We start from the raw sequence: 27,887 nt of genomic DNA on the forward strand, positions 1-27,887 counted from the left end.
GTTTTTGTCATGAAAGCAAAAATTATGAATTTAAAACAAAAAACTTTTGTTGAGAGCTATCTGTGAGGCTCTGAGTTAAATCCCATTTTATGTTCTTTTCTAAGGTGGCTTGAATGGAGGACAAGTTTACCTGCATGGAACTGGGTTTTCCCCAGGAAAGACTTTGGTCACAGTCTGTGGCACCAGCTGTGAACTCCTGGGCAACACGACAGTGACTGAGCTGAGCTGCCTTGCCCCACGCCTCCGAGGTCAGTTAAAACTCAGAAACTGTCATTGTGATAAAAATATCCCCTAAAATTTGACCTAAAATGGGGAGTCCCAGTGTATCTCATCCCAGGAGAACAAGGAGCAGCCCTGGAGAGAGGAGAGGAATTAACATAGCACTGACAAAGTTTGGACTTGGTGATCTTGGAGGTCTTTTCCACCCGTAATGATTCCATGAATCTATGACTTCTGTTTTTTGAACTCAGTCTGAGGACAGATGGTGTCAGGGTGAGTTTTTGGGTTCGTGGCCATGGGTGTTGGATTAGATCCATCATATGCCTGTGGCCACACTTGCATGAATCAACGTTTCCTCACAGCAGTTATTCCTTGGGAAAGCTCCCCATGTAAAACATGCATATGGACTGCAGAGTTGGGTACCCAAGCACCTCTTAGCATCATGACCATCTTAATGAATTAACTCCCTTAAATGACTTTTCTTCTGAGGAAATGGTCTCAAGTTGCACCAGGGTAGTTTCAGGTTAGATATTAGAAAAGTTTTTTCACATAATGTGTTTTCAAGCTTTGGAAGATGGCACCCAAGGAAGTGGTGGAGGCATCATTCCTGAAAGTGTTTAAAAAAAAATGTGTGGATATGGCACTTGAGGACATGGTTTAGTGGTGAACATAGTGTTGGTGAGATGATGGTTAGACATGATTCTCTTAAAGGTCTTTTCCAACTTTAACAATTCTTTGATTCTGTGGCCACACACATTTTGTGTTTTGGCTACATGTTGGGATGGCCTCAGTGGGGTAAAGGTGTAGAAGATAAAAGGTGAATGACTGGAGGGGTGAACAAATGTCAGACCATAGCCAGTTCATACCTTTGGGAAGCTGGAGATGAGGATTTGACTTCCTTGAGAAGAGGATGGGAGCATCCATCATGACCAGAACATCTTCCTTAACTGGAGAGAGACATGATGATCTCCACATCTCTCTTTGAGAGTAATAATCCTGCCTAAATTTTGGAGCTAACTCTTCAAAATGAGCATTTCCTGGGACAAGATACATTCCCTCCTTTTCCTACTGAAGGCTCAGAATTAGGCTTCTCAGATCTGCAAAAGGCAGAATTTAAGACTTTTAAGTCTCACCTCTGAGCCATGTACCATTCCCCAAATTCTAAACGTGGACTATTCACTGTGGTGCTTGACTCCTTGGTGGGGTCCCCATCCCTGGGGTTGTCCAAGGAATGACTGGATGTGGCACTCAGTACATTGGTCTGGGTGACAAGATGAGGAGCAGTCAAAGCTTGGACTCTGCAATCTTGGAGATGTTTTCCAAGCTAAATGGTGCTGTGATTCAGGAATTCCAACTCAGAAGCTTCACATTTCAGCCCCTTCATAACTCTGAAGTTGGAGAACTGCATCTGGAGATCTGCAGAAATATTTGCTACTCTGAGGCTGTCCAGACATCCAGTATGCAGGTGACCAGAGATCCATGACCTCTTATTCTTTGTGGATGTGAAAGAAAAGTGGCAAGTTAGAGTGTCCATCAGGGTAAATTCATAGGGGATTGTTCAAAGGTGTGTGGAATATCCATCCTCCAAAAGAGAAATTGAATAAATTATTTGCCAAGAAGCCACCCCAATGTGAAATTTAACATTCTTTTGAGCAAGGGTTGGGAGAAGAGGCTCCAAGTGTTCTCTTCAGCCTCACTTATTCCCAAATTCTAAATTTACTCTTGTCATTTTGAACAGTTCCTTTCATAGAATCCCAGAAAGATTTTGGCTGAAGGAACCATAAGGGTCTTCTAATTCCAACTCCAGTGCCATGAGGAATACTGAAAAAAGATGGAAGGGAAAAAGAGAAAGGGCTTTAAAACTCAACCACAATCACTCAAAATAGAGACACCGAGAGGGCATAAAGAGCTCAGTTTTCTTTGTTTAAAACAAAGCCCACTCACAGTCCACAAAACTGCTTGTTATTTTAAATAGAAAAAGACACAGTGCTGGAGTGTTGGAAAAAAAAATACAGCACAAAACGGGGCACCCTGGTTATTGCAGGGAGAATAGCATATTGAAATTTAATCACATTGATCCAAACAGTGTTCAGAAGTCACTGAGTGGTTGGTGGCAGAGGGAACCTGAGGAAAACAATCTTACAGGCAGGAGCACGATGCTTGTTCCTGTCACTAGATGTCAGCAAGTGAATGCTGATGGCTGGTTGTGTGTCTGGAGAGGAAATGCAAAGGAGGCCTTGCCTCACACTCTCTCTCCTGCCCCGGGTTTTGCAGCCTTGCCAGTTTCACCAGTCGAGTTGCAAAATATTTGTTAATTAAATATTTACAAACAAATATACATATTTTTTCTTTCTTTTTTTTTTTTAAATAAAAATCCTTTTGCAGGCTGCTCAAATCTGTGTTTGTCAGGCTCTTTGTACTCCCTAAGACACTTGTATTCATTTTGTGCACATCTACATCTGGCATGGGTAAATCTGTATACAGAGCAAGATGCTTTAAAGATACTCCTCCACCTAATGCTTAATATTTAAGGACTTCTTTTTTTTTATATATATATTTAAAGTTTTAACCCTGCCCCTCACCACATTTAGGGTGGTTTAAATGCAGTAACTCCAGTCTCACCTCATGGTTTACATTGTGCTGTTTGCTTGGGGAATTTTGCCCCTTCGTGCTGGCACATCCAGTGCTCAGACCTTTCTTGCACTGCCTTGCCCACATGGGAGAGGTGGCCAAGTGACTCCAGGACTGTAAAAGAATGGGAAGGGGAGGTCTGTGGTGCTTCAGAGCCCCTCAGTGTTGTGTCCCAGTTGGGTACTTGTCTGACCTTTCCCTGCTCCTCTCACTGAACTGGCTGATGTAAAGAGTTTAAGCTGCATTTCTTCTGTTACTGAGGGCTGTGAAGCAGAACCTCTCTCCTCTGGCACTGTGGGATGTCAGGTGGCAATGGCTGCCCTGGCTCTCAGTGCTGGGTCATGTTGTGTCTGGCTTGCTTGAGATTAGAGATAACTCCACCTGGGAATCCCCAGCTGGTCCATGTGGCTCTCTCATGTGATCCAGTCCACAGGGCAAGGCTCTGCAGGTAGGAAATGTGACTTCTTTCCTTCTTTCCCTTTGAGCAGGAAGTTTTCAAAGAGATGAGGAATTGCCAGGCTCAGCAGGATCCATCCATAAGCCTCATGGCGCTTTCCTTAGGAGCTGGTGCTGAGCGGGGTCGCAGCGAGGTTTTGGTTTGATCACTGGCAAGAGCTGGGCATGTTACTGAGATATGCTCAAGCCAGAGCACAAGGAATGGGAATTCAGGACCAGACTCTTTTATAAAAACTGTTGTCTTTTGCAAGATGCAGAAAAATCAATTCAGAACAGAGCTAAAATTTGATTTTCAGCCTTAAAGCTTAAAAAAAATTAACAAAATTAAATAAAATTAACAAAACCTCACTGCCTTCAAGGAAAAACAAAACCAAAGGAAAAATGCCCAAATTAACCCATAAGTCTTTAAAGGTAAAGATATAACTGGCTTGATCACCATGCCTGGAAGGGTTCAAGAGCCATGTAGATGTGGCCCTTGGGAACATGATTTACTGGTGGGTTTGGCGGTGCTAGGAGAACGCTTGGGCTCAATCTTACAGGGCTTTTCCAACCAAAATTATACCATGATCCTGAAAGGTCTCCCCTTCTCTGATTCTTGCTTCTTTGCCACTGCATGAGCGAAAATGCAGTTGTAGATTCTGTTCAGCTCAGGTTAAATTTACAGAACATGTGGTTAATATCTGTGGGACTGAGTTGTGGTCCTGTGAAAGATGAAGAAAACTGGCAGGAAGCTTGAGACAGGTGAGAAAATATCTGATTATTCCTCTGAGGTGATATTAGGGTAAATACCACATATAATCTTTCCAGTAGGCCAGTCCCTGAGATTTTATGTTTTACATTAGGGTGAAGGTAAGGAAGGCAACTTTAAAAGAAGGTGACCTGATAAGAGGATGCATCAGGATAAAGACTGAGCCTGATTTTCCTGGTTGCATCAGCATGCTTGGAATAACAGGTCTGACTTTAGGGTTTTGATGTAACAGTTCCTGGGATCTTTGTTTAAGGGTTCTGGACCTGCCATTAACCAGACTCCACTGGTAAAAGTGGATGTTTAGGGAGGAGGACTTAGATTAGAGGCTAGAAATGAGACTGGTTTAAAAGGATGTGTGGTTCAGTGGAGCTCTTTGAACAGGTCAAGAGGAGAGAGAGGAATGAGTTTTGGTTCTAACAAGGAGATGCACTGAGCCAGGATAATAGGGACTAGAGACAGGGAAATTTGGGGATTTGTGTGAGCAGATGCAGAAGATATGAAGAGGGTCTGTTGTGACAATTGGGACCTCAGTGGAAACAGGGCCTCTGATATTCATTGTGGAGATCATACCAAAGGATCCAAATGGTCCCTTCTACCTTTCAAATCCAGAAATGAACTTAAGAGGGGGAAATAAAGCATATTAATTACATGGCAGGAATGTTCTGACAGTGAGATCTATCAGGCAGTGGAATAGACGCTTGAAAGCACCTCTTGGGACTTCTGAAACCTGTCTCTGTGAAATGAATGTCTCACAGGGAGCAATTCTTCACAGGCGAAACTTGGACTCAATGACCTTAACAGGTCTCTTTCTCCTCTCTCTTGTATTAACTTTTTTTTTAATTCTTTGTCTTCCCTGCTAAGCACATGTTGCTGCTCCACAGTCTGTTTTGTGAGGGGTGGATAACCAGGGATGTGAGTTTTGGCACTGGGACTCCTTGGGCGGTTCTTCAATCAATCCCCAGCTGCCTTGGAGCCTCCTGTAGGTTTGAGCCTCATCACACGTCCAGCAGTTGTTATTAAACAGTGACCCAAAACAAAGCCCTTGTGCTGAGCATCTCAGGATCCTGGATTAAGCCAGAGGATTCCTCAAAGCCAGGGCTGAGGTAGTCAGTCCCTAAGCCATTTCCACCACGCAGAGATTTGGCTGCCGTAGTGTCTGATCTCAAAAGAGAAGCTGTAATGAGCTGAGAGCATTCATCCCAGCAATGGGATTGCAGGTTTGATCTTTATAGGGAGTGTAAAGCCTAAAGCAGCTTCATTCTGGGGTTTGAACTCTAACCAATTAAGCAGAGAGAAGAACTGTGTCCCAGAACAGGCAGAATGTCCTTTTAGGACGTGCCAAAAGTGTGTTGAAATCCTCAGTTGATATTTTTTTCTGCTATTTGGTAGGAGATAATGGCACCAACCATACCAAAGGCTATTTGTGTTTCATGGTTGGAGGAATGGGAAGAGAAAGGACAAGACTTCCTCCTAAATGAATAAATACATTAAAACTTCTCAGAGGAGGGAAACAGGAGGATCTTGGAGAGCCTCAAGAAAGGAATGGGAAAAGAACATCACCTCTAAAAGTGATATCTCCATCTGATGGACAGGAGATGTGGGGAGGGGGGGTGTGTGTGTGAGATTTTCCCCTCCTTCCACCTGAGAGAGAGAAAGCAATTCTAAGTTTGATTCTGGGGTGTACAGATGAAGTAGGATTTGCTTGGATTTTGCTTCCTCTGATCACTTTGCAATCCTGTGTAGCCATATTCTAAAACTTAGGTTTTATAAATTAATACCTATGTTTGCCTGGTTTGAGTTAAAAATTATTTCAGCCATTGTTAGGGTAGAAGGCCTCCTGTTCCTACAGGCATGATAATTTTGGGATGAAGGCACTGGAGCACAGCAGAAATGCCCAATTTCCACATTTTGGGGTTGTTTCAGAAGTGCCAGACTGTTCTTGTGCTGAGCTCTCAGGGCTGTGCAGGAAACACCTTCTGGTGACCTACATGAGCCAGGCAAGTTCTCTGACAGCAGCAAAATGTTGAGGAAAACAGTCCTGACATTCTGTGAGTAATTTCCAACATTCGTCCCAAAATAGAGTTCAAGTGGTTTTTCACATAGGAAAACTCTGCCATGTTCTCTTCAAGACCACAAAGCCTTCCTGTAATGAATTGTTTCTACTCCAGGTTGTTGCAAATGCAAGATCTTTGCAGAATTTAGTCCTCTTGGATGCTATTTATTTGTCAAAACACAGATATTTAGTGCTGCTTAAGATTCCCTTGGAACATCAGGAAAGACATATGGCTTCTGCTGTAGTAACAGAATACCTGAAGTAGCACTAGATAGAATTTTTGGACAACAAAAGCAAAATCTTGCTATCATTCTTTTAGGCTTCTCTGCCTATTACTTGTCTTAGATGTAGGTCTTCAAGGCTGGGATTGTGTTTGGCTCTGTTTGGATGCCAAGGAAGAAAATTGCCCCTGGATTTTGGGAAGGAAAGGAATTAAACATATTGCAAAATTTGTGAGCATGTGGGTAACATTATCTTATCATTCTAAATCCAGAGAAGAAAAATAGAGAAGAATTGTGAACTCTCTCTCTGAAGTTCAGAGCAGATGAACTGATAGGTTTTAATATTTCAAAAATACCTGAAACATTAAAGAGTGATAAACTCTTAGAAATACCCCATATGAAATAGTAAGCTTTAGCAAAATGTGCTAAATATTTTAATACAGGAAATAGAATACTTTCATATTTTTACAATTTCAACCCCCATTCTTTAGGATTGCTTAGGAGACAAGACATTCATTAAAAATGACACTTCCCCAGCAAGCAAGGCACCTTTTGAACAAATTGGAACTTACAAAAGCAAATAGGAAAAAACCCTTTCTTGATAAATTCCCATTGATTGGATTTCTGATGCTTAAGGAATACTCTTGGATGCTACAGTGCAGTCTGTTATACTGTCCACAGACCTTTTCTGGAGTTCATTACAACTATTTGGTTAGTTCAGGATTAATGAATAGTCTCCAAAAGTCAGAGCTTTGAGAGAAACTGATGTAATGTCTGTCATGGCTTAATGCTTAAAGAACTCCTGTCTAAAATTGTCAAAACCAAGTATTTTCACCAAACTTCAGTGACAGTTCATATTGCTTTTTTTTTAAGCATTTTTTGTCTGGATTTAGAATAAGAAAATCTAATTCCTTCTCACAGAATCACACTGGATCACTTACATTGGGAAAAAAACCCTCCAGGATCATCGAGTCCAACCTGTGACTGATCCCCACCTTGTCACCCAGACCAGAGCACTGAGTGCCATGTCCAGACCTTCCTTGGAGACCTCCAGGGATGGGGACTCCACCACCTCCCAGGGCATTGCATTCCAGTGCTGAACAACCCTTTCCATGAAAAAAAAAAATTCTTCCAGATGTTCACACCACTTGTTCTTTAAATAAACCTCAAAACAGCTGCTCCCATTACAATTTTTGCCTCATCCATGGAGGCAGATTTGGACCACATTTCAAGTCATACTCAGCTGTAAAGCAGGGTGGGAGATCTCAGTTCCCACCTGTTCTCCAGAAGCCCTCCAAGCTGTGTCAAAGTTTCCTCAAAAACTGTTTCTGGATTTCCAACTTATGATATATGTTGTCACATCTCTTTGGTAAAAGTTTTGTGTCACATTCCTGAACTGTAAACCATGTTCTAGCTCTCCCAGAAGAAATGCCCATGCTTTTATTCAATCCCTTATGGCATCTCCTGGACAGAGCCCTTTGATCCCAAAGACCATCGTGGTGCTCAGGGCACAAAGGAGGTTACATTTTGCTGACACAAAGCAAATGGGGCTGAAGGAGCTGCATGGAGACCAAATTATCCTCAAAAAGGATGCAGCTAAAGAGAGGCTGGGTGCACATCAGGAGCCAAAGGATCATGGAATGGTTTGGGTTGGAAAGGACCTTAAAGTTAATTTAGTTCCATGGGCAGGGAGACCTCCTGCAATGACACCTCTCAGTGGTTAAAATGTGCTCGATGTCAGTGGTGCTTAGGCTGCTTTGGGCTATTTTTCCCTCTCCTGTCTTGCAGCCTCTTTGGCCATTCTCTGTGGTCTGACACATTCTTCAGCTGACTGCCGAGAGGACAGAGCCACCTTCATTGAGTGTGACATCCGAGTCCTGGTGGGCACCTCCCAGCACAGAGGATCTTTGTCCTACTTCTACATCTGTGGGGACACCCTGCCCCAGGGACATTTTGCTGGACTCCTTGCCAGGTTAGTGCCATGTCACCCTGATTTTCTAAGACCTTGCTAAGCCTTCTGATGTTTGCATTCTTGTAACAAACTTTCTCACACACAGTTCTGTAAACAACTTATGTTTTGCATTCTTTCATGGAGGAGGAGAGAAGTGATGGACTCTTGGTCTGTCCAGTGTCATTGGAGAGGTGGCACTGTCACCCTCCAATCCACTGTAACTTTTGGAAAACTATAAATGTTGGAGTCAGAAAATAAAGGTCCCTCTTTTTTGTTCACCTGGAGAGCAGCAGTGTCCGTGTCGTCTCTTCGTGTCGTATTACGACAGTGCCATGTCTCTCCATCAGCCCAGTGGGTCCATACACAAATTACATCCCCCCATGGCTTTCCACCTTTTGAAGAGTTGTTCCAAATGATGGACTGAAGGAACAAATTCTTAATTCTCACATTGATGCCAATAGAGCCGTTTAGCATTGAGACCACTAGAGAGCTCCGCTGCGTTGTGGAATTCATTCCCTGTGCCTATCAAAGCATCTCCAGTCCCCCCTCCTTCCCTCCTGCCTTTTTAAAGTGTGTGAGAGACATCAGAAAATCCATCTTGTAAACAGCCTGCTTTGTTCCTTCTTAGGTTTTAATATTTATCTTCTGATCCAAAGAAACATCTGGTGGATGCCAATGGGAAAAAAGATTAGGCATTATGAAAAGCAGAAGTCTTCTTTTTTCTGTTGTTTTTTCCTTTTTTTTTCCTTTTTTTTTTTTTTTTTTTTTTGGTCTTTTTTTCCCCACTCTGCCTTTCTCCAAGCACTTTCATTAGTAAAAAGTCAAGGAGTAAAGTAAATTCAGCAGAGTGTGAAAGGATGCTTATGCTTTGCAAATCCAAGGCCAAGCTGTCCAGGAGTATAACTTGGAACTGTTGTCTTTGATGGAGCAGTGAGGATTTATTCCTGATGAGCATTTACTTCTAGGGATAAGTGGGATGTCTGAGTTAAGGAATAAACAGGTGAATTATTAAATATTTGGTTTGGAAGGGATCTCAAAGGTTATCTTGCTCCAACCCTATGGGCAGGGAGACCTTCCACTATCCCAGGTTGTTCCAAGCACGTCCAACCTGGCCTTGGACACTTCCAGGGATCCAGGGGCAGCCACAGCTTCTCTGGGAAACCTGTGCCGGGGTCTCCCCACCCTCACAGGGTGGAATTTCTATCCAATCTCTAATCTAAATCTCCCCTCCTTCAATTTGGAGCCACTCTTCCTTGTCCTGTCACTCCATGCCCTTGGAAAGTTCCTCTCCAGGCTTCTTGTAAACTCCCCTTTAGATACTGGAACAAGTTGAGCAAAACTTTCCAGAAGTGATTTAGTAAATAGAGAATTAGAACAGCATTGTAATGCACTGCCCATGATTTGCTGTACGTGGTGAACAAACTTCTGGCTGCTGCGTCATGCCACGGTTCAGCTATTTCAGTGAAGTTGCAGAGATTTGATCCTCATCCTGACCTGGTCCTTGCATCATACCTGGTGTTGATTCACCTGAGGGAGCTCTGGATACCTGAACTGAGGGGAAAAAAACCCCAAACTGGCATTTACTGTCCAAAGACAGCAAGCCTCGAATTCCACAATTTTTTAAAACTTGTTTAAAAATATACAAATAGAAGTTTCCAACTAAAATTAATTTAAAAAAAAAGTTTACACAGTTCCTACATCCTCTCTGTGTCTGTCACTTCTTCCTTACCAGTTTTCTAAATTTGATCTAGATTTCATCAGGCCCGGACTTTTTAAGAAAATTCTGCCCAGTTTTGAGAAAATTTGTGTTAGGCAGAAATAAATTATTTTCCTGCTGAGGGGACAGAGTGCAGAATTCTGCCCTGATCTGTACAACTGTCCAAAGCCACACTGAGAATTGGTAATATACAGTAACATCCCAGGAGATGGGGAGGATAGATCTTTTTAAAAAGAAAAAGGTAAGGAGACTTAGAAGGGGGGGAAAAAAGTGAAATTGAACTAATTTAATCAGTTCTACTGCTCCCAGAATGACTTGTTTCAAATCAAGAAACTTCAGGAACCTTGCCTTGTCTGGTTGAACTTTGCTTTGCTTTTCCTCACATCAGTGTAACCCCAGTCTGGAGAGCCAACAAACCTGAGAGGGACAGGACAATCCCATATGTGTTTCCTTTTTGCTTATTTTTCCCTGGATATCAAAATTGGGCTCAGCTCTTCACTGATTAAAAAAATGCACCTTCAATGACATAACACTAATACTAATACTGCTACTACTACTAATGATATCCTATGATTACTTTTTTCTTGCTCCTTTTCTTGGTTTGGGCTGCCACTGTGAAGAAAGTCACAAAGTTCTTTTACTGACTGTTTGCTTATTGTTTTCACTGTGGTTTTTAGTCCAGTTTAACTGTGAATGTTCCACAGTTATTATTCCTCCTGGGAATCCTATCGGGGTGAGATTTCTGAATCAAATCAATCAACTTTTTTTATTAACTATTTTTCCATTTTTTCCCACTTCTTCAACATCTTTCTTATTGTCTTGACTTTTCACCCTATTATGCTCATGCGTATCTTTTGGTTGAAAATTAAAACTTGGGCTGTTTTTTTTTTCTTGTCAGTTTATTTCTAAGTTAAATGGAAATCTATTTATTGCTAAAGGGAAGCAGAGGCAAAGGTTTTTTGTTTTCAAAAAAGTTTCCTGATTTGAGAAATCTTAGAAAAAATAGAAGGAAAAATTTGAGAGGTTTGAATCATAAAAATTAACTTATTTCAGAACTTCTGAAAACTGTTTTCCATGTTTCAGTTCAGAAAAATATTTAAAGTAGTAATGGAATTTGCAGGAAAGTATTAGAAAATTTAAATGTTTCCACAAGAAAAGAGCTATTTTGAGGATTCCTGAAATAATACGTATTGATTGCTTTAATTAATATTAATAAACCATAATAATAAAAAATATATATAAATTTTCGTTCTGTGCAAATGTTCAAGGTTAAGACATTTGTCTCAGAATGGGGACAAAACTACTGAAGTACTTCCTGGCTTAAGTGCACATTCAATCTCTCCTGTTTTTCTTACTAATTTTATAGAATCACAGAATAGTTTGGGTTTCAAAGGACAGTAAATCTCATTCCACTCCCTGCCGTGGGCAGGGACACCTTCCACTATCCCAGGTTGCTCCAAGTTCCATTCAACCTGGCCTTGGATGCTTCCAGGGTTGGGGCAGCCACCTGGAAAATGTTTTTCAGTGGTTTAAATAATATTTTCTTTATGTATCTGTACCACAGCCCATCCTTTATCAGCTCATAATGGCAAAAGCATATTCCTTAAAAGAGTTGTAAGTTTTGCCATTAGCAACACTTGTGTCAAGGTACATTCCTGAATTCCATTCAATAATTCCCTCTTTTTCTCGCATTTCCTTTCAACATTGTAATTTCCTAACAGTGTTTCAGAATGTGCTTGCATGAGGACAGAAAGGAACTGGCTCTTACAAGCAAAGTGTGTTTACTTTTTGCAAAAAAAAAAAAACCTGTGAAAACCATCAAAGGTCCTTGTATTGCCTTGAATGTTTGGGAAATTGTGTCCATGCCCTGCATGCAGCTGACCACCACCCCCTTCTGCCTTTAAAACTATTGGTTATTTAAAAGATGCAGTTTTTTCTTGCAGCTTTAAAAAGTACTTTGCAGTCTTGAAAGACAGCCCAGTCCACTGAATTATTGCACAGGACAAGATCAGGTCTCAAAGTGTTGCTATCAAAAGCAAGCACCCCAAGGCTGGCTTTTGATTATTGATACAGCAGAGGGAAAAGTTTATTTAAGTATAAAAATAAAAATTTGCTGTTAAAAGGGTTCAGCAACTTGCAAAGGCTTTTTTTGTTGTTGTTTTTTTTAGTATTGTCGTGGTTTCTAATGTGGCTGATTCCTTTACCACTTTAACCCTGAATAAGGCACCAAAACAAACAGCCTCTAAATGCAGGTCAGAGCAGGGCTTTGTCTGCAGAGTGAGCTGCTGCATCCAGCAGGGAAGTTTTAAATCTTCAGGGTCATCAAACCACTCTGATCATCACCCTCCCAACAAAGCTCTGAGTCCCGGCTTTCCAAATGGGTCAATTTTGAGAGAGCTTTGGGCTAAGGAGGTGCTTCACCCCCTCTGCTCCTCTCTCATGAGACCCCACCTGGAGCAGTGTCCAGCTTTGGGGTCCCCAGCACAGGAAGGACATGGAGATGCTGGAGTGAGTCCAGAGGAAGCAGGATGATGATCAGAGGCATGGAGCAGCTCTGCTGTGAGAAAAGGCTGGGAAAACTTGGATTGCTCAGCCTGGAGAAGGGGAGGCTGCAGGGAGAACTTAGAACACCTTTCAATGCCTAAAGGGACTCCATGAGATTTGGAGAGGGACTTTTTGGACAAGGGCCTGGAGGGACAGGGGAATGGCTTAAAACTGACAGAAGGTAGATTTTTGAGAGTTATTAGGAAGGAATTGTTCCCTGTGAGGGTGGGGAGTCCCTGGCACAGGGTGCCCAGAAAAGCTGTGGCTTTCCCTGGATCCCTGGAAGTTTCCAAGGCCAGGCTGGATGGGAGGTGGGAGGTGGAAGGTGTCCCTGCCCATGGTAGGAGGATGGAACTGGATGGTCTTTAAAGTCCTTCTAGTCCAAACCATTGTGGGGTTCTAATCCCAGAGATACTTTACCAAAGTCCTGTTATATGGGATTTTCAGGAACCTGAAGCCCTCTTAAAATCCTGATCCTCTGTTTTGTTGTGTAAATCACACTGTGAACTCTGTCCTTTCTTAGCTATTCAGAAAAGCTGTGTAATTTCTATCCTGCTGGTTGTTATGTTGGTGTTGCTGCAACTCCTCTCCTTTCTCCTCACCTTCCTACAACTTGCCTGTGTGAATCTGATGGTGGGGAGGAGAGGAAGAAGCAGCAATGGCCAAGAGTCATAGACTTAGGTTGGAAAAGACCTCTGGCATCATCAAGTCCAACCATTAACCCTGCACCACACTTTGCTCACCACTAAACTATATGTTGAATCCTATAGCTCCCCACAATGAAACACTACCAAAATCAGCAACTGTCAGCAGCAAAACCAAGGGAAAAAAATGTTTCTCTCCCACCACGTTTTCTATTTCTTCTTCCCCCTGTGCAAGGGGAGGCTTTAGAGCAAATGTCTGCTGGTATAACTGGCACATATATCGAATCTGCTTAGTCTGGGCTGTTAAGTAAGTTTAATTAATTTACTAAGTTAATGTTCCAGTGTTAGCAACAAAGCACCATTGCAATCAGCTGGGTAGCAGGAATTGGAACCCCTAAATGAGCTCATTTTTTCACAGTTGGAATTAGGGACCAGTTAGCCAGTTGTGTGGTTTTTCCAATTTCTCCCTTTGCCCTAGGGGAGTTGCAAGTTATTCATTCCCCATTGCTAAGTGTGAGTAAGATGGGGAGGGGGGAGACACAAACCAACCCTACTCCTTGTAGGAGTCCATCTTTGCTCCCAACACTGCTGATTCCCTCCCTGTTGTCTGCACTTATCTGCCTGCCTTGGTCCTAGACTGGCATTTGTTCCTGTTTGTGATGGTTTGGGGAAGGAGAAAAGCATCACTGAGAGATATTTACTGCATGTGTTTTCATCCTGAGTGTGTGCAGATAAAGGGGGGAAAAACAAATAAACAATAAAAGAATGGAAACAAAATTACCGAAATTTGCAAAGTTTGACAAATGGTGGCCAGGAGTTGCCACAAGCTAATGGCTTTCAATGATTAATAAGAGTAAAAATAATTGCATTTCATTAAGATTGATGACACCCCATTTAACCTCCCTTCTCGTTTCAGCCCTAAAGTGGAAAGAGATGAAGTTCTCATCTATAATAGCTCCTGTAACATTACCATGGAAACTGAGGCAGAGATGGAGTGTGAGGGAGCTAATCAGCCAATTACTGCCAAGATTACTGAGATATGGAAAAACTGGGGCCAGAACACTCAGGTATAATCAAATCTTTTTTACAGACTGATTCAAACAGCTTAAAATTAAATTTGTAATATTGTGTACATTTAAAGGGGGGCAAGAAAAAAAACAATTTAGGCTGAGCAGCAGCAATATATAATATTAAATGCTTTCCAACTTTGAATAGCAGTTCTAATGCAGCACAGCTGAATTAATGGTTAACTATGGCTAATCATGTATTTTATGAGACATAAATGAGCTTTACCTTATTTTCTGAGCAATCTATGTATTTTTTAACACTCTCTCTCTTTTTTGTTTTTTTTAATATAAATTCAATTTTCTTATAAAAGTGTTATTTTCTGTTGAGCAGAAATCTTAGCCATGAGGTACAGTTTCAGCACTCTGGCAGAGACTTAGCATCCAGTGCAGCCTTGGTTATATTTGATTTTTGCTGCTTTTCAGTAGGTGAAGGAAAATGGGAAAGTCTTCCCATTGCTATCTGTGGGTATTGCAAGAAAAGAAGACATATATCAAGAGTTCAAAAAAACCTATAATCCTAAACCAGCATAAATTTTAAGACTTGATACATAAAAATGTCATTGCTAACCTGAAATGTCCTGTTAGAGTCCTCACAGACTAGTTTTGCAGAGGGGGTGTTCAGCCACCTGTAAGAAGAAATTTAGAGGGGTTAGATATTTGTTGAATGCCAGTTATCCCTTCTTCATTCTCCTTTCCTAAAGGAGCAGCTCCTGAGATGTGGTGGAGACCTCCTGAATACAGGAATGTGTGAGTGGGGATAGTTACACACCTGACTTAGGATAAAATATGTTCAATAAAATTTTCACACAGTCTTTTAGCGCATTTTAGGAAAATGAAGTTCATTTGCTCAGCATCAATGTTAAAGCTACCACAGTAATTTTTAATTCTATCTGCAAAGAGATTTCCTGTGTTTAAGGACTTCACATTTACTTTGCCAGCCCAAAAAGTAGCTTCGTTGTCCTGGCAGAGTAATTTTGGTGCATTTCTAGTGTTGAATTCTGTATTTAGTTTTATATATCTGATATATAGGAGTCTCTGAATATTTGCAAATCTACCTTGCATGAATATTACTCTTGCAGTGGACTATCCTAAATTACAATTCCTTGCTTCAGTTAAGCCTGCCCTTGGTCTGTGAAGGAATGTCAGATGTAGAATGTTACCTATTAAGGTTCATTTGCTCATCAGCCTTGTTAGTTATGGTACCCTAAACATGCCCAGCTAAGGAGAAATACAACCCTCAAAAATTGCTGGTTGGTGACTGCAGGAGTGAAGGAAGTGCCCAGGCAAGTACGAGATCAAATGGTAACTCCTCCTTCCATTCCTATTTTCCTTCCCAAATGGGATAAGGGCATCTCTAGAGTCCCAGAGCCTGGGCTGCAGCACAGAGGGATGTTCCCCTCTGCTGTCTGTGGTCTGGGCTGTGTCACAGCTCCTGCAGCCTCAGTAATGGCAGGATGGCAGCTTGTCTTGTGACTCAGGTGGGAGCAAAAAAAGAGGAAGAAGCTGTGAGGTTTGCTCCTGCTGTGGTTTTTCTCCTCAGAGCAGGGAAAACCAAGGAAGTCCTAAGTGTCCTGAATGAACAAATTCATTCAGAGCAGGATGAAAACAGCAGCACTTTAGATCTAGGATTTGCTGCTGCTTAATGAACCCAGTGGGCATTCAGAATCATTTTATCCCTCTTCCCAAAACTGGCTTGGGTGAGCAGAGGTGGATGGGTGGGGAGTTCAGATAAATGGCTTCAATTTTGGTCCCTTTCTGGCTGACAGCATCCCGTTAAGATTTACGACCTGGTGCAGCGCATGCATGCTTCACTGTGGAGGTTTAAATCATGTCATGTGAACTGGCCTTACCTTTCCAGTGGAAAAAATAGTCCCCAGGTTCAGCACTAAGCAGTGAAATGCATTAATAGCACCACGTGCCTTAGGATAATGGTGCTATTAGCAGGCAGCACAACTCTGTGTACAAGTAATGGGGCTGCATCTCTTTATAATAACATCTGGCACTTCTCTTGCATGCTCATGCAAGGATCTCAAAGCGTTCCATAAAAAAAGGGGCATGATGATCCTCTTCTCAGCACAGCTACACTGCTCAGTGGTTTGTTTTCTGCTTCCAGATGAAGGATGCCCAGGCAGGCCAAGAACTCAGCCCAATTCTTGGGTGGTGTGGGAGGGTTGTTCAGAGGAGATTTAGTGATGATGGTGGAGCAGAATTAGCTCCAGGATGGCATTGGAAGTGAAAATGTAGAAAGGTTGACAGAGCCTTATGGCATGGAATGAATGGACACTGGCAAGAAGAGAGAACAGCCTTGGTTGAGAGCAGAAAATAATAATTAAATAAAACATAAAATATTGGTTCTGGGAACTTGAGCCTGAGAGGTACAAATGGTGACATCACCAAACCTGCCAGAGTTCAAGCAACATTTGGACAACATTCTTAGGCACAGATTAGGGTTCTTAGGGTTGTTCTCTGCAGAGCCAGGAGCTGGCATTGATGATCCTTGTGGGTTTCTTGAAACTCAGGATATTCAATGATATGCCCATTATTCTGTGACACAGTTTTAGGGTATTTTTTCATCACTTGTATTATTTAAACAACTGCATTTTATGGTAGGTGCTGCAAAATCCATCACTCAATTTTTGTCCTTTCAACTCTGGTCCCTGAGCTGTTGCTTGCATGAATCATAGGATCCTAAATGTTGGGAAAAAACCTCCAGAAACATCAGGTGCATGGTTACAGTCAGGGATGGGCTCAGATCTAGAGGACTCCCAGAATTTCGTGGGGTTTCAAGGTGCTACCTGGAGATCTGTGATTTTCACAGCAGACTTCATGAAATTTCAGTTCAATTTGGATTTTTCCTCATGTCTGGTCTGTGTCCCACCACCCTCCCCAAGAGAATAATTTTTATGATTTTCATTAGAAACTGATTTGAGCTCTTGCCTCACTTTGTGTTTGAAGTATTTTGCCCTGTATCACTTAATTAGGTCACAAGAAATAAGCAGCAGGCCTCTGCCCCACTGTTGCATTCAGCATCATTAGTGTTTGTAACTTGCTCTGTTATTATCTAAGAAGAGTTGCACAATTATTTTTATTTCCGTATATAATGCAATTTAGCCTACTGAAAAGAGAGGGAGGGCAAAAAAAAAAAACCAGCACTGATTGTATATCCCACAGGACTTAATTAGTTCACAGCTTCAAGAATGCACTGGATAATGGGAAGACATGAATTAAATAATAAAAGGGAAAAGAAAAGTTCTGATGCTCACTCAGTACCTGTCCACTTCCACCTTGGCTGCATAATGAGACGTCAGCTCTGGTGACACTGATGAGATGTGCAAAACACCCCAAAAACACAAGGAGAGGATGCTCATGGGAGGGTTTGACCAGGCTGGGATGGCTCTGAACCCATTATGCTTAGTGAGCCTTCCCATTATTATTCCAGATCGCTGGACCAGACCTAATCATGATGCAAACATGCTGCTGGAGCAGCTCTTCCCTGCTCCCACTCCCCCTCCTCTGCTGGCCCACATGGCTGATGGAATATTTGGCAGAGGGCCGATACCACGTATTAAGCCAGCCCTAGGGAAGCTGAACTGGTGAAATCCCAGTGAATTCCCTGCAACCCAACCCTCAAGGGGTCCCTGTTGAGGGATAGGAGATTAATAAAAAATAACTTGCCAGATAAAGATGCCATCCTGGATTATGGCTCTGCCTGGGTGTGCTGCGCTGCCTTGAGTTTGTTTTTAACAGGTCTTGAGATTTAAGGGGTGGCTTTGAGTATTCAGGATCTGTGAATTCTTAGCTTGGTGACTGATACAGGGATAATTGCTTTGTTCACTTCTCGTGAAAGAAAAAAATATAAACCCCCCCCCGAAGTCTGTGTCTGAGATATGTACAGTCACCTCAAAAATCCTTTCTGTTCAACTTCCACTTCATATAATCAGGACTAGATCTTCAAATCCCTTGGATTCCTCTGTAGGTCTTAGAATAATTCCTTTCCTTTTTTTAGCCTTTTTTCCCCTACTTACCATCTCTCTTGATGCCAAAGTATTTGGAGGTGAGGGAAGCAATGAAATGGTTTCAACTGGTGGAAATATTTGGTGATTTACAAAGGTGGCAAAACCTAGGCAGCTTTCAGGGGGCATGGAAGGGTCTCTGGAAGCCCAGGGCACTCTGGGCATAAAGGACTGTTATTCTATTACTCACAGCAGGACTGATGCGAGGTCACAGATTGGTTTGGGTTGGAAGGGACATTAAAGATCATTTCATTCCCACCCCCTGCCAGGGGCAGGGACACTCTTGAGCATGTTCTCCATCTGTGAGGGTTACGAGTGATGGGAAGTGACTCTTCTCTTTTCCCCTCATTTTAAAGCTGTCCTCATGTTGTGTGGATGTTTGATGGGTGCATTTTTGCGGGTGAAGGGCTCACACTTGGCAGTCCATGAGGAAAACCACCACAGCAGGCTGAGGATAGTCAGGCAGGGCAGGGATCATTGAGTCACAAAAAGGTTTGGGTTGGAAAGGATCTCAAAAACATCATCTAGTCCCAGTCCCCCTGCCATGGGAAAGGACACCTTCCACTAAACCAGGTTGCTCCGAGCCCCATCCAGCCTGGCCTTGAACACAGCCAGGAATGGGAAGGAACAGAGCAGATTCCAGTTTGATATGGAAGTATTTTGGAGAGGGATAATAAAACAGCTGTTCTGTTTTATTCTCTTCTCCACTTGAAGAAGAACTATGGTGCAATAGATATTTAATTCCTGTGTATCCATTTAGAGAGTACAACATCAGAACCCTTTATTTGGCCACGGGGATCACAACTTGCAAGGCTTGGGAATAGTTTCATTGGATTTAGTAGCAAGCATCATGATAGAGTCTGACTTTATGTTGTCTTGGGCTGTGAGTAGAGTTCCTGGGTCCTTTGGCAGTGCATCCAGCCAAAAATAGCCATGTCACAGAGGGTGGGACATCAGAAGAAGAACTAGGTGAAACTCTTCTACAATATTTTGTGGGTATTTTCATAAATATGCACTTTTAACAGCCCAGCAAGCCCATCCTTGCATCTCCAAATTCCCTGTTTTCTTAACTTGGTATCTTGGTCCCAGTGTTATTTTCAGAAAGAGGTGGGGAGTGCAATAAAACCCACCAGACCCTCACAGAAAACAAGTGGAACAGTCCATAAAAAAAAAAAAAAAAAACACCACAAAAAAACCTAATAAAAATCAACCCACAAAACCAGTCTTGGGGTGTGGAGGCTGCTGGAGCAGAGAGGTACCATCTGCAAGGTTGTTAAGTTGTAGAGAACCAAGATGGGCTCCCCAGTAACCACAGGCAATGTGAAGAGATAAATGGTTGACCCGAGCCCGTGTCAGGCAAGGATTGATGCCACTATCAGCCCCAGTGCCTTTGCAATGATTTTTTAAAAAATCTCTGATAGAGTGTGTTATCTAGTTACTGGCACGAGGGCAATGGCCTGGAGGCAGCAGGGAGGAGGGGGGGCGAAGAAGGAAAGGAGAAGTGAGAGAGAGAGAGAAAGGAAAAAAAAAAGGTCATTCCAGGAGGACAATCTCTGTTGGACTAAATGAGAAAATAAGGGCCTTGCTCTGGAAGGGGAAGGTAAATATATAAATAAATAATAGGAAAAAGGGGCTGCTTGGTGTGTGAGGAAAGGATAAGCAAAATTGCTTCTCTTCTCTGTTTTCCTTTTTTTTTCTTTTTTCTTTTTTTTTTTTTTTAATTCTTTCTTCTTTCCTTTCCTTTTTTCCCCCCTTCCTTTTAATGGGTTCAGCCTTGGGCTGCAATGGGAAATTTAGGAGTTGGGCTTGTGGTGTGGTTTCATTTTCCTTTAATTTTTTGCTGCCTGATTTGAGGTTTAACTGTTTCTTCTCCTGCTGTCAGATGAAAAATGAAAGACTGAGCTGTAATTTTCTCTTTCTCCCCCCACATTGTGAAAAGCCTCTTCTTTTTATTTTCAATCCCACCATCTTTCTAATGTCACTGAGGAGCTACTTCCTGACTTGTAAGTGGCTTTCCAGGGAACACTCTTCTCCCCACCACTCATAGAGCTGCACTGAGAGGTGCACTGAAAGCTCTCCCCAGGATATTCTAGGATGGAATTCCATAATCCTCAGGATGGGATGCCAGTCCCTGTAATCCAAAGCACCTCAAAGGTTTTCCATATGCATTTAAACACACCTGTGTGAAATCAGAACTGAACACTGCATAGTTTAATGAGAGCTGTTTTCCTTTTCCCACTTCCATTTATCCCTGCTCCCAACCTTTAAGAGAAAGAGATTTGGAGTGAAAAGCACCATTTTGGAACTGCTGCTCCAGGTAACAGAAAGCAAATCTTTCCCTCCTGTACAAAAGGAAGGCTCCAATATGGGTCAGGAGGGTGTGGGGAAGCTCCCTGAGTGACTGTGGGCTTGTGTCCTCTCCTCTTGCTCCCAGGTGCTCGCACACAGTGTTGCTGCCACTTTTCTGTTTAATTATGACAGGAACTCTAATTGACTCCTTCAGCAATTCAGCATTTTGGAGGAGGAAGGATTGTCTGAGTTTGGAACTATGGTTTTGTTCTCCGTCTGTGGGACTTGGTCTCACAAAATGGTTTGGGTTGGAAAGGTCCTTAAAAGATGTAGATCCTTCCACCAGACTGGGTGTCTCAAAGCCCTGTTCAACCTGGCTTTGGCTCCTTGGAGGAAGAGAGTGGGAATTTTGGATGCCTGGGACTGTGCTGGGGTGTCCAGCCTTGGGCTCTGGGAAATTGGAGGAAGCCTTGTGCCTTCTCCAGCTGCACATCTTGAATTTAATGGGAAAAGGGCTGAGCAACTTGGAGACACACCTAGTCCAGGCTTGTTCTTCATTGGAGCATGGCTTAACACACCGGATGGTCTTGTGTCGTTATCGAGAAGGAGACAATACAAAGCTGCACACTCCATTTTCAGAAGGCTTCAAACAGTTTTTATTATAGCTTGCATGCTTTTTATACATTCTTACAAAACTCTTAAGTTTACACTTTACTCATTGGTTATGAAAGACGAAGTGTTCATTGGAATAGGCAGTTGCAGGTTTCTCTTATTTATCCTTCCTTCCTTCTTGGTTTCTATGCCAACGACCTTGGTAGAAAATTCTTTCAGGGGTAAACGTGGATTCTCTTATCAAACTTCTCTCTGGCTCACAGAAGTCGCTGTAAAACCTCTTCCACAGTCTTGTCCTTCATGTGGTGTGACGTGGGATAAAGATGTGGCCTTTCAGCCCCTTGTGTCACTAACAGAGGACTCTGTCACTCTGTCACCCTCTGACTGTGTCCTCTCCTCAGTCCCACCCAGAGCAGCGCTGTGGGCTGGGTGCTCCACAAGGGGTTTTCTGTGTACCAGAGGCATTGGCTCACCTACAACCCCTTCCCAAATACTTCTGGGGTCTGGCTCAGCACCCAGCAAGGACTGGGCATGTGGTGACCCTCAACTGAAATTTGGGAGATTTCAGTAGTCTTGGCCAGAGTGGGATCATTGAAGGGATTCTTGATGTGGGCCATGGATGCAGTTCTAAAGTTCTGAGTCTGGTGCCTGGCCTGTCCTCTGCCCATGAGGGCCAGATCAGGTGTCCCACCCCATCCACAGAAGTGAGAAGAAGCCTTGGATAAAGTGTGTGGGAGGAGAACACAGTTATGATTTACTTTGAAAAAAAAATCACTCCTGAGAATAACAAAATCCTGAAAATTTGATCTTTTAGCAAACTGCTGGAGAGGCAATCATCTTCATCAGGATTTCCTCTGTGCACAGAGTTTAGAGTGAGGAATAGAGAAAGAACAAATAGTATTTGTTGTTCAGGGTGTTTTAAAGTTTGATTTTTTCCTGGTTTTGTTACTGTTGGTGCTATCACTACATTTAATATAGACTAAAAATGTGAACTAGGCATACATCTAGAGGAAAAAACAAATATAAAGAAGGGAGATTTCAGTTCAGAGAGCGTTTATTATTAACTTAAAAAAACCCGCTGTAGCAAGAGAGAAAACCAGAGCAAAGCCACGATGAATCTGCTCGAGGCTTCCCCCTGTCTCTAAGGAAAGGGTTAATTTGATGTGGTTGCCAGTAAAAGCAAGCTGTTATCGTGATGAGCCTCTAATAGCCGGGTGATAGACTGGCTTAACAACTGCTCACAGCTCGCTAAATGCTGGGTACCACCCCCTGATTGGCAGCTCCCTAAGTAGAAGCCCCTCGTGTCCAATCTGTCCTCGTGAATTGCTGCAGAGCAAAGGACTTCATTAAGGGATTGTGAGGGGACCTCCTAAAAATCAGCAAATAATTACGCTGGGGAGGAGAGGAGGGGACTGAGAGCTCTGTGGTCCCCGTGAAGAAAAGCAGACTGCCAGGGCAGGGAAGCATCAGGTGAAGTGGGTGCTATAAACACTTGCCCCTGAATGCTGGGTCTTCTCAATAAAGCTCAGTTTAGCCCTGTCTATGACTTAAACAAAATATTCCCGGTCAGCTCCCTGGGTGGTGGAGGGCTGGGAGCTGTTAGCTCATATTCAGTTAAATTTCAAATGTCAGAGCTCGTTAGTGGTGATTTTAGCCAAAGACAGTTTGTGAGGAGCTGGGTAAATTTGAACTTCCTCAAATAAAATTGAGGAACGAGATTGCTGTTTTGCTTATTGATTTATTTTCCTGCTTTCACACATCTTCTCTGGGTCTGGGATTCTGATCAAGGGTCAGACTCAGCTTCACCCACTTAGGGGTCACAGTGCTCTCTCTTTCACACACACTCTCTTGCTCTTTCATTCTCAAATTCACCTTTCTTTGCAGTTTTTCCTCCTTTCTTCACCTGTGAGTAGAAGATGAAATTTTGAAGGAAGCTTTTCCCTGAGCTCACCAGTAAACCCAGGAGGGCAGCCACAGGAAGGCAGCACAGATAATTCTGTGGTAAATTTAGGTAAGATATTTGGGAGAAATCCTTCCCTGTGAGGGTGAGGAGACCCTGGCATAAGTTCTTGGAGAAGGTTTGGCTACCCCATCCCTGGAAGTGTTCAACACTAGATTGAATGGGGTTTGGAGCAACCTGGTCTAGTCAAAGGTGTCCTTTACTCTGGCTGAGAGTTGGATCTAAATGGTCTTTAAGGCCCTTTCTTGCCTAAACCAGTCTGTGATTGCATAATTCTCTGAAATGAATTGGCTCAGAAGAAGCTGGGCAGTCAGTGTTGTTCTGCAGTGACTTTTTGGGAGCCCTAATGGGGTGAGTCAGGGAATGGAGCCCCTGAGCTAAAAATGTGGCTTCAAAGCTGAGATGGCCAGACAGTGTTACAGAAATTGAGTTTTTTCCATGCTGAAAGGACTGCAGATTCTGGCCACTGGCAAGCCAGTGCTCAGTTTCAGGTCTAGAGGAGGGAGTTTCGGGTAGGTACATGAAGGATTTGAATACAGGTACATTGGTAACAATTCTGGGTGAGGTTCTCCAGGTGATGATAGCTGGCATTTCCACATTTCCACTTTTACCTACATCCTCTTTTGTGTGTGTGTGTACTAGGATGGTGCCCAACTTTCCCGAAAACAAAATTCACCCTTGGAATATTGCTCATCACACATCTGCATCCTTAAGCACTTGAATGCATTCAGATACTGGGGTAAGGGTGTGCCAGCAGGGATCCTTGGGTAGAAGAACCCTGGGTTTCATATCCTGCCTAGTGATTTACAGGCAGAGAAGTGTGTGTGTGTGTGTGTGTGAGGCAGAGAGTGATGGCCATGGAGTGTATTATTGCAGGGGATCTGTATTCCCAACAAAGATGAGCTGTTACAGCCCCGTTACAGACAGAGGGATGTCTTTACAGCTTAAACAGCAGCAGTTTGTGCTTTCAACTCAAAGGCTCCTCAGTTCAGAGGGCAGTGTGTTGGTGGGGAGGTTCTTTCTCATGACAGGCTCTCATCTTGTCTGATTTGAATGCAGTTTGGGCTAGAATTTCCTGAAATGACAAGAGCAGTTACTGTCCCATGACATGTGTGATGCTCTCTTCAGTGGAGGAGCTCTCATTCAGGGCAAGTGGTTCAAAGTACACTAAATTAACTTCAGCTGCCTTCTGGCTTCTGTTGTGGGGCTGTCCGCACCCCTGAAATTGTCTATTGTGTGCCTCTGTGAGCTCAAACTACTGAAAAAAAATTAAATAGATGGAAGTGCTGTTCCATCAAGAATCAGTTCTAATTTTAGCTACATAAAATAAATGTATTAAAGTGTACATATCTGCTGCAGACATGTTCTCATTTCGAAGGCGTCTTGTGTTGGGAATGTCCTCCTCTCTTTGTGCTCCTTGCGCAGTAGGGTGGGAGGTTTTATTTGGATTTATCAGAGTTAAAGAGTCCCCCCTGACTGCAGGAAAATGGCATGGGTGTTCCCAGTGCTCTAAATGCCACTCAGTGTTTAGCATCCCATTAGGAACTGGCAAATTCAGCTTGGAGTGACAGGGCAAAGGTGGCCTTGGCTGGGGTGTGACATCGCCCTTGCCCCCATAACCCAGTGATACCCTGTTGCTTCTGTGACCTTTTCTGTACCAGTCCCATCTTCACCTTTTTACCTTTGTGGCAGATAAGTGTTTTTGACGATGACAATAAAGATACCACGAAGCACTTTTATTCTCGGTTGCCCCATCTGGGCTGCGTGTTTGATCCGAAGGGCCGGCGTTCCAGTCAGATTGCACTATCAGATGGAGCTGGCTCTATTTCCTGCATTATTCTTCCTGGCTGTACCACATTATGCAATTATGTTTGCATTTAAACCTGAGCACTTACCTGTAATGATGCTGTGGCTCAGTACACGATACATTAGAGCAGCAGATAATGCACACAGATAGGCTGAGGGCAGCATGTTGTTGATGTGCTAAAGCTAAACAGGACACTGAGTTTGAAAGTGGGCTCTGAAAGCTCGCAGCGTGGGAGGAGCTGTTCCAAAAGCTCACATTACTGAAATGACAGCTGTGCAGGGTGAGATTCTCTACCTGAAGGCAGGTGCAGGATTGTTTCCATTGCAGAAGTCAGACACCAGCACTGTTGGTCACTGCCACAACTTCTGCAGGAGCAGGAAAGTCTTGGTGGCTATTAGGAGTCCCAAATCCTGCATCCCTGTAGCACAAAAATGATTCTTTCAAGATTTAAAGGAAGGTTACAGGAAGGCTGGAGAGGAACTTTCCCAAGGCCATGGAGTAACAGGACAAGGGGTAATTGCCTAAGGCTAAAAGTTTTTTTAGATTAGATATTATGAAAAAATTCTTTGCTAAAGGGTGGGGAGGTCCTGGCACAGGTTTCCCAGAGTATCTGTCACTGCCAGTCCCTGGAAGTGTCCAAGGCCTGGTTGGACAGGGTTTGGAGCAACCTGGGATGGTGGAAGGTGTCCCTGCCTATGGCAAGGGTTGGGAAGGATGAGCTTTAAGGACCCTTCCAACTCAAACCTTTCCAATTTTATGATGAACCTTTGAGAAGTAACTGTGTCTCTGCTGCTGGCCAAGCCCTTTACACCTCATTACACCTGCAATCATCCCTGTGATGCAGTGATAATTATGAATGCTGCTGCTGTGCATCAGATTCTACCCTGGGTAGATGGTAATGCCCAGTAATAATCAATGGCCCTGACTCTTGGGCTGAGGAGATGTGGATGCAATCAAGGCAGAATCAATGTTTATCCTTGGTTTGTGTGGTTTTGCTGTCTGGTTGCTTTATTTTATGCATAGGACAGACCAAGCTGCAGCCTAAACACTGTTTGCTCTCTTCCAAGCACTTCTCAGTCTTTGCCTGGTAAATCACTCTGAACCCCTCTGCAAGCCAGGTTTGCTGTGGAGATGGTTTTTGTACCAACTGACCTGTATTCCCAATGCTTCCAGGGGAGATGTGGGAAACTCTGAGGCTGGATCCCACACTGGTGCTCTGACCTTCACAGCTGACTTGGGACTCTTGCAAGGGGTTCTAAAACACAAGGAATTCCACCTCAAATTGAGGAAGAACTTCTTTATACTGAGGGTGTCAGAGCACTGGAACAGCTGCTCAGGGAGGGTGTGGAGTTCCCTCTCTGGAGACATTCCAAACCCACCTGGAGGTGTTCCTGTGTCACCTGCTCTGGGTGGCCCTGCCTTGGCAATGGGGTAGCACTAGATAATCTCCAGAGGTCTCTTCCATCCCAAATGTCTCTGTTATTCTGTTCATCTTCCTGCCTGATCCAAAAAAAAATCATCAGCTCTCTCTGGCACTGTTGGGAGGATGAGCCTCACTCCTCCCACCCCATTTACTGTAGTACCCATTCAGAAATCCTGCTTGCTGACACACGAGGACATAATTTGGTTACTTTTCCGGCAGGTGGTCACAGCAAATTGTTGAGCTAATCTTTGCATTTGCAATATTTGCTCTAAGATTAGTGAGTGTAACTCAAGCTCATTCAATTGGGAGACAATATTTGCACAGTGCAAAGGCTGACACAGTCACCAGGCTTGGTTATCCTGCTTGTGTAAACAACTTGATGCTGTAATTTTCTCATTACCATTAAATTGCTGTTTTTAATTTGTCTCAGAAGCTGCCGTACTTTGAGAAATGGCTGGTTTAGAGAGATGTGTAAATTATGTGTGCCCTTTTAACCGTGCTCTGGAAAGGAAAACCCAGTCCAGTTGTATCTAAACTGGAAGGTTGCATTGAATACTTCAATGTGTTTACACTGAGGATTTTCAGCAAGTTGGGCTTAAAACTCTGTACTAGAATAGTTCCCTCTAAAATAATCAGTCTCTGAATATCATGCTGTAAATGAACATTGTGAAGATTCTTGTGAATTAACAAGCAGTAACAAGAAAATACACATTCTGTGAGACAAGGCTCTTCATGTGCTCCAAGACAGTTCCTCTGCTTCCCAGGGTGTTTTCTTTCATATTTGAAATTCAGATCTCTGATTTTAGGCTCATCCTCCCATCATGACCCTGAGAGACCTAAGAACAGCTCTTTGTTCTCATGTGAGAGTGGTAAAGAGACTGGGACCTTCCCACAGTTCTCATGGTTTGTTTAATTATGGAGTGGAGTTCAATTATGGAGTTAACAGTGTTCATATCCCTGCATTGTTTGGTATTTTACATTGAATTTGGATGAGTTTCATTGCCTGTGTGTACAAAGATGGCTCATCTATACCTGGGATATTCCCCCTTCACAGCAGTGATGTCTTTTCAGTATCCTCCCTAAAAAAGCACCATTAGATTTAACTAATCCTCCGTGTCCTTAATTAAATACTTCTGGAGCAAGGAGCCTTACCTTCTGTGCTTCAAAATTGCAGTGATTACTCCCCTGCTGAATAAACCTTTTCTTTTTTTTTTTTTTTTTTTTTTTTTGTGGTTGTTTTTTAAGTGGCTTTGCTGGTTTTGTTTGGGATTTCTTTTTTTTTTTTTTTTAACAGGAATTAAGCTGTTTCTCATGCCATTGTCCAATTGCAAACTGGCTTGAGACTGACTTGTGCCATGGCCTCTGACCTCCAAAACTGCCCACTCATTTTTTTCCTGAACTAATCAGCTCGATGAACTATTTACAGTTGGCTTTTAGGTCTTCTCACTGCTTCTGCGGCTGCCCCTGTCTGAGTAATTAATGATGCTGCGGCTTGTTTATGGTCTTGAGTTACTAATGCTCTTGGCTGCAAA

General features: G+C 43.0%; 1 protein-coding gene across 5 annotated transcripts in view; it reads left to right on the plus strand.

Moving 5' to 3' along the window:
* The window catches only part of PKHD1 (PKHD1 ciliary IPT domain containing fibrocystin/polyductin), a 239,168-nt gene that overhangs the window by 42,377 nt on the left and 168,904 nt on the right, over window positions 1–27,887 (plus strand). For all 5 annotated transcript variants that reach the window (XM_038131605.1, XM_038131604.1, XM_038131606.1 and 2 more), the window contains 3 exons: window positions 105–248; window positions 8,117–8,300; window positions 14,101–14,251. In XM_038131605.1, coding sequence (XP_037987533.1) covers window positions 105–248; window positions 8,117–8,300; window positions 14,101–14,251 — 479 coding nt within the window. The remainder of the gene's footprint in view (window positions 1–104; window positions 249–8,116; window positions 8,301–14,100; window positions 14,252–27,887) is intronic.

The sequence above is a fragment of the Motacilla alba genome, chromosome 3 (genome assembly GCF_015832195.1).
Source record: "Motacilla alba alba isolate MOTALB_02 chromosome 3, Motacilla_alba_V1.0_pri, whole genome shotgun sequence".
NCBI classification, from domain to species: domain Eukaryota; kingdom Metazoa; phylum Chordata; class Aves; order Passeriformes; family Motacillidae; genus Motacilla; species Motacilla alba.